General features: G+C 48.6%; 1 protein-coding gene across 5 annotated transcripts in view; it reads left to right on the forward strand.

The window, feature by feature from the left end:
• Positions 1 to 1134: 1134 nt before the first annotated feature.
• The window catches only part of LOC307079670 (extracellular sulfatase Sulf-2-like), a 13164-nt gene continuing 6798 nt past the window's right edge, over positions 1135 to 7500 (forward strand). For 4 of the 5 annotated variants that reach the window (XM_079742133.1, XM_079742136.1, XM_079742134.1 and 1 more), the window contains exons 1-11: positions 1135 to 1335; positions 1491 to 1611; positions 1851 to 1969; positions 2313 to 2464; positions 3281 to 3450; positions 4134 to 4284; positions 5005 to 5104; positions 5268 to 5343; positions 5628 to 5765; positions 6409 to 6465; positions 7062 to 7190. In XM_079742133.1, the coding sequence (XP_079598259.1) occupies positions 1176 to 1335; positions 1491 to 1611; positions 1851 to 1969; positions 2313 to 2464; positions 3281 to 3450; positions 4134 to 4284; positions 5005 to 5104; positions 5268 to 5343; positions 5628 to 5765; positions 6409 to 6465; positions 7062 to 7190 (1373 nt within the window). In that variant the 5' untranslated portion in view covers positions 1135 to 1175. The remainder of the gene's footprint in view (positions 1336 to 1490; positions 1612 to 1850; positions 1970 to 2312; positions 2465 to 3280; positions 3451 to 4133; positions 4285 to 5004; positions 5105 to 5267; positions 5344 to 5627; positions 5766 to 6408; positions 6466 to 7061; positions 7191 to 7500) is intronic. The other variant, XM_079742135.1, reaches the window with a different exon arrangement.

A 7500-nucleotide genomic window follows, 5' to 3' on the forward strand; every position in this document is an offset into this window, starting at 1 on the left:
GGTGTGTGTGTGTGTGTGTGTGTGTGTGTGTGTGCGTGTACATACAGAAGGAAGGATGCGAGGAGGGTACATGAAAAAATAAAGAGTGTGGGGAGGGGGAGATAAGAGGGGAGGGAGGGTATATGGGCTGTTAGAAAATACACATCTAAAGGGGAGAGAGAGGGACGGCGAGAGTGATGTGTTGATGTGTGTGTGGGTGACTGCATGTTCACACCGGGCAGATGGGCAGAGACTGTGTGAAGTCAGTTCACTGAGTATCTGCATCCCTCTCTCTCCCAGTCAGGTGTCTCTCTCCCAGGCAGGTGTCTCTCTCCCAGGCAGGTGTCTCTCTCCCAGTCAGGTGTCTCTCTCCCAGAAAGGTGTCTCCACTGATGGAGGTTTCAGTAGACTCTCCTGATGGAGGTTTCAGTAGAGTCTACTGATGGAGGTTTCAGTAGAGTCTACTGATGGAGGTTTCAGTAGAGTCTACTGGTGGAGGTTTCAGTAGAGTCTACTGATGGAGGTTTCAGTAGAGTCTACTGGTGGAGGTTTCAGTAGAGTCTACTGATGGAGGTTTCAGTCGAGGCTACTGATGGAGGTTTCAGTAGAGTCTGCTGATGGAGGTTTCAGTCAAGGCTACTGATGGATGTTTTCAGTAGAGTTCCCAGGGTTTCGCGGTCGGGACAGATTTCATTCGGAAGAACAACATCTGATATTTAGTGTGAAAACAAGAGCAGTTGGTTTTGGGCGTCGGCCAGGATGACTGGGGCGAGCGAGAGACCAGAGAGACGAGCGTGAGACCATCTGAAACATGAGGAGGCTCACCTGCTCGCCCAACACACACATGGGATTAGGTGGCCTTCCTGAGAGAGAGAGAGAGAGAGAGAGAGAGAGAGAGAGAGAGAGAGAGAGAGAGAGAGAGAGAGAGAGAGAGAGAGAGAGAGAGAGAGAGAGAGAGAGAGAGAGAGAGAGAGAGAGAGAGAGAGAGAGAGAGACTCCTTGTTTATTGGGTATTTCCTAATATTGGTAAATCTTTTCTGAACTCAAGCAGTTACATCCTTCCTAAGACCACGCCTCTATCAGGAAGTGATTTGAGAATAATGTTTTGTGTTTATGTATTTCAGCTGCTGCTAAAGAAGCGTGTTATTGGTTGACCCTCCAGGAGGTCAGGGATCGGAGGTCAGGGGTCGGAGGTCATGGCGGACCAACTCCTCGTCACCCTCTTCCTGGTCCTGAGTTTAGGCCACGCCCACTCCGCCCTGGCCCAACACCTGAAGCCCCGCCTCCTGAGAGACAGGCGAAACATCCGTCCAAACATCATCCTGGTCCTCACCGACGACCAGGACGTAGAACTAGGTACCCTCAACGTGTTATTAACATGTTATTAACACCTCTAAAATATGTTAACAACATGATATTAACATCACAGCCTCCTCGGCCTTGCGTCGACCAGGCGGGGAGCTTTGTAACGTCAAGATGTGATGAACATGTTATTGACATGTTATGAACAGGCTCCATGCTGGCTATGAATAAGACTCGTCGGGTCATGGAGGAAGGCGGGACTTCCTTCTCCAACGCCTTCGTGACCACGCCCATGTGCTGTCCGTCACGCTCCAGCATGCTCACTGGGAAGTAAGTCTGTCTGTCTGCCTGTCTGCCTGTCAGTCTGTCTGCCTGTCACTCTGTCTGTCTGTCACTCTGTCACTAGGTCCATCTAATTACCCCCCCCCCCCCCCCTTCCTCCTCCTGATTCCTATCTGATCCCTATCAGTCCCTCCTGTCAGATGCAGGAAGCTGTTTTCCCCTAAAGTAACAGAGCACCTTTCCATTTCCCCTCCACCTGTCCTCAAAGTAACCGGCCCTCTCCACAGGTACGTCCACAACCACAACACCTACACCAACAACGAGAACTGCTCCTCGTTGTCGTGGCAACGCCAGCACGAGCCCCGCACCTTCGGGGTGTACCTCAACAACACGGGCTACAGGACAGGTGACACACACACACACACACACACACACACACACACACACACACACACACACACACACACACACACACACACACACACACCTCCCAGTCACCCCTCCTCCAGGTAGTCTGGTGACTCTGTCTCATCGCTCCTCTTCCCGTGTACACACTCATTTGAGTGTGTTTGTGTGTGTGTGTGCGTGTGTGTATATATGTGTGTTTGTTTGTTTGTGTGTGGATATATGTGTGTTTGTTTGTTTGTTTGTGTGTGGATATATGTGTGTTTGTTTGTTTGTGTGTATATATATATGTATGTGTGAGTGCGTGCGTGCGTGTGTGTGTCTGTGTGTGTGTATGCGTGCAGCCTACTTCGGGAAGTACCTGAACGAGTACAACGGCTCCTACGTGCCCCCCGGCTGGCGGCAGTGGCTGGCTCTGGTGAAGAACAGCCGCTTCTACAACTACAGCCTGAGCCGCAACGGGCAGAGGGAGAAACACGGGGCGCAGTACCCACAGGTACACGCACCTACGCACGCACACACATACTAACCCCAAGGACACACACATACACACACACACACACACACACACACACACACTAACCCCAAGCACACACACATACACACACACACACACACACACACTAACCCCAAGCACACACACACACACGCACACGCACGCATGCACACACTAACCCCAAGCACACACACACACACACACACACACACACACACACACACACACACACACACACACACACACACACACACACACACTAACCCCAAGCACACACACACACACACACACACACACACTAACCCCAAGCACACACACACACACACACGCACACGCACGCACGCACACACTAACCCCAAGCACACACACACACACACAGACACACACACACACACACACACACACACTAACCCCAAGCACACACACACACACACGCACGCACGCACGCACGCACGCACGCACGCACGCACGCACGCACGCACGCACGCACGCACACACTAACCCCAAGCACACACACACACACACACACACGCACGCATGCAAGCACGCTATCCCCCAGGTACACACAAACACAAACACACACATAAACACATACACACACTACCCCCAAGTACAGACAGACAGACATACAGACACACAAACACACACACAACCCTCAGATACACACACGCACGCCTGTGTTCCCTTTTTTCCTCATAAATAAATACAGTATCAGTAAAATAACTATTATGTATTTGACAGTAAAGTACTGCTTTGGTTTGGGACGGGATGGAGAGACGACGGGTCCGTAAACACAGTGCCCCCCCCCCCCCCCAGGACTACCTGACGGACCTGATCACCCTGGAGGCGGACCAGTTCTTCCGGGCCTCCAAGCGGGTGTACCCCCACCGCCCGGTGCTGATGGTCGTGAGCCACGCGGCCCCCCACGGGCCGGAGGACGCGGCCCCCCAGTACAGCGAGGCCTTCCCCAACGCCTCGCACCACATGTAACACAAACGCCCCCCGCACTCGCTCACACAGACTCACACTCAAACACCGGCGCGCGCGCACACACAGGCACACACAGACACACGCGTACACAGACGCACACACAGACTCACACTCAAACACAGGCGCGCGCACACACACAGGCACACACACACACATACACAGACTCACACAGACTCACACTCAAACACAGGCACGCACACACACAGGCACACACACACACACACACACGTACACAGACGCACACACAGACTCACACTCAAACACAGGCACGCACACACACACACATACACAGACTCACACAGACTCACACTCAAACACAGGCGCGCACACACACAGGCACACACACACACACACACACACGTACACAGACCCACACACAGACTCACACAGACACACACACACACACATGCACACACAGACACACACACAGACACACGTATACACACACAAACATATACACATCCACACACACACACACATGCGCTCACACACACACGCTCACACCCACACAGACTCACTCACCCACTCACAATGTGGTGATCCTGGTCTTTCCTTCTGAATCTCCTGCCATGCAGAACAACAATGAATAAATGCATAACTCATATCTCCTCTCTCCTTCTCCCCCCTCCCCTCCTCCCCCTCCCTCCCCCCCTCCCTCTCATCCCCCCCCTCCTCCCAGTACTCCCAGTTATAACTACGCTCCTAACCCAGACAAGCACTGGATCCTGCGCTATACAGGCTCAATGCGGCCGGTCCACATGGAGTTCACCAACCTGCTGCACCGCCGCCGCCTGCAGACCCTGCTGTCTGTGGACGACAGCATGGAGAAGGTACCCGTCTGTCTGTCTGTCTGTCTGTCTGTGGACGACAGCATGGAGAAGGTACCTGTCTATCTGACTGTCTGTCTGTCTGTGGACGACAGCATGGAGAAGGTACCTGTCTATCTGACTGTCTGTCTGTCTGTGGACGACAGCATGGAGAAGGTACCTGTCTGTCTGACTGTCTGTTTGTCTGTCTGTCTGCCTGTCTGTCTGTCTGTGGACGACAGCATGGAGAAGGTACCTGTCTGTCTGACTGTCTGTCTGTCTGTCTGTGGACGACAGCATGGAGAAGGTACCTGTCTGTCTGACTGTCTGTCTGTCTGTCTGTGGACGACAGCATGAAGAAGGTACCTGTCTGTCTGACTGTCTGTCTGGCTGTCTGTCTGTCTGTGGATGACAGCATGGAGGAGATACCTGACTGCCCGTCTGTCTGTCTGTCTGTCTATGGACGACAGCATGGAGAAGGTACCTGTCTGTCTGTTTGACTGTCTGTGGACGACAACATGGAGAACATTGACTACCTATCTGACTACCTGTCTGACAGACCACCTGTCTGACTACCTGTCTGCCTGTCTGACTACCTGACTGTTGGTCTCACTGTCTGTCTGACTGTCTGCCTAGCCACCTGTCTGTCTCACGATGCACTATAACATTGTATTACTCACAGTATTTGTATGTCAAACTTAGTGCGTGTGTGTGGTGTGTGTGTTTGTGTGTGTGTGTGTGTAGCTGTATAACATGCTGGTGGAGACTGGGGAGCTGGACAACACCTACATCATCTACACCGCCGACCACGGATACCACCTGGGGCAGTTTGGGCTGGTCAAAGGTCAGCTAGAACCTGTTAGAACCTGCTCAGAACCAGTTACAATATCACTAGGACCTCACCAGAGCCCGTTACAATATTACTACAACTTGCTAGAACCTCGCTTTTTTAAAACCGTGTGTGTGTGTGTGTGTGTGTGTGTGTGTGTGTGTGTGTGTGGTTCCAGGGAAGTCGATGCCGTATGAGTTTGACATCAGGGTCCCGTTCTACATCAGAGGACCGAACGTGGGGCAGGGAACCATGTAGGAACAACACCAGCAGAACCAATAGATATCTATATCTATAACCATATCTATATTGATATAGATCTATATCGATGTATATAGATATCTTTATCTTTATAAAGGGTAATATTGAAACAGTATGAATCAGCCTTTCATGGCACATGAAAGGCTGAAGGCGTAACAATGACCCACTGTACCAGAAAGCTTTTAAAACAAGTGTGTGTGCGTGTGTGTGCGTGTGTGTGTCTGTGTGTGTGTGTGTCTGTGTGTGCGTGCGTGCGTGTGTGTGTGTGCGTGTGCAGTAACCCCCACATGGTCCTGAACATCGACCTGGCCCCCACCATCCTGGACATGGCCGGTCTGGACGCCCCGGGGGACATGGACGGGAAGTCTGTCCTCTCCCTGCTGGACACACACACACCAGCCAACAGGTACCCTAGGTCTGTCTCAGTGTATCTGTCTATCTGTCGCTCTCTCTGTCTCTGTCTCTGTCTCTCTCTCCTTTGCTCTCTCTGTCTGTCTGTCTGTCTGTCTGTCTGTCTGTCTGTCTGTCTGTCTGTCTGTCTGTCTGTCTGTCTGTCTTTCTTTCTTTGCCTCTGTCTCTTTCTCTCTCTCTCTCTTTCTCTCTCTCTCTCTCTCTCTCTCTCTCTCTCTCCCTCTCTCTCTCTCTCTCTCTGTGTCTCTCTTTTTCTCTGTCTCTCTCTCCCTCTCTCTCTCTCTCTCTCTCTCTGTGTCTCTCTCTCTCTCTCTCTCTGTCTCTCCAAGAGTACCGTAGCATATATTATATATATTTTATCGTCCATATTATCCAGGCTGATATATTTATTTTCATGTTGTAGGTGTATAGTGTGTGTGACGTGTTGAAGCTACTGTGACTTTGAATTTCCCCTGGGGATCAATAAAGTATTTATCTATCTCTCTCTCTCTCTCTCTCTCTCTCTCTCTCTCTCTCTCTCTCTGTCTCTGTCTCTCTGTCTCTCTGTCTTTCTGTCTAAAAAAAATTGCTAAAAAAATATATTATCAGAAAGACACTATAGAATCTAAGGAACTGGTGCAGATGTTTAAAACGTGTTCACTCCTCAGGTTTCAGATGGTGAAGAAATCCAAACCATGGAGAGACTCTTTCCTGGTCGAAAGAGGGTAACCTTTATAATTATTACTAATTAATATCGTTATTATTATTAATAATAACATATATCATTATTATGTGTTCATATTAATCTTAAGAGGGTAAACCATTATTATAATTATTAAGTAACAGTGATATTATAATTCATAATCAATAACGTTGTTGCTATGTGTTCATATTCATCTTAAGAGTGTAAATAATTATTAGTATTAATAACTAATATTATTAGGACGTGTTCATATATATCATCTTTAGAGGGTAAACCATTATTATTATCATTATTATTATTATAAATAACTAATATCATTATTATGTGTTCATATTCATCTTAAGAGGGTAAATCCTTTTCATTATTATTAATAACTAACATCATAATTATGTGTTCATATTCATCAAGAGCGTAAATCATTCTTATTATTATTAATAATTAACATTGTTTATTATGTGTTCATATTCATCTTAAGAGGGTAAATCATTTCTATATTAATAACTAACATCATAATTATGTGTTCATATTCATCCAGACATGCTGTTATCAAGTTCTCTCTCACTGTTGCTGTGAACTACGATGAGTCAGAGAGCTGTGTTGTGATTGGCTACCTGACAGGAAGTTGCTGCCCCAGCGTGTGGACGGACAGGAAGTGTCCCAGGAGGAGAACTTCCTGCCCAAACACCAACGTGTGAAAGACCTGTGTCAGAGGAACGAGTACCAGACCCCCTGTCAGCAGACGGGACAGGTACTTATACCCTAGTACCACTGGAATGAGTAGTACTAGTGGTGGTACTTATACCCTAGTACCAATAGAATGACTAGTACTAGTACTAGTGGTGGTACTTAAACCCTAGTACCACTGGAATGAGTAGTACTAGTACTAGTGGTGGTACTTATGCTGTAGTACCACTAGAATGAGTAGTTCTAGTACTAGTAGTGGTACTTATGCTGTAGTACCACTAAAATGAGTAGGACTAGTACTAGTGGTGGTACTTATACTGTAGTACCACTAGAATGAGTAGTACTAGTACTAGTAATGGTACTTATGCTGTAG

Source organism: Pollachius pollachius (assembly GCF_949987615.1).
Source record: "Pollachius pollachius genome assembly, chromosome: 8".
Taxonomy (NCBI): domain Eukaryota; kingdom Metazoa; phylum Chordata; class Actinopteri; order Gadiformes; family Gadidae; genus Pollachius; species Pollachius pollachius.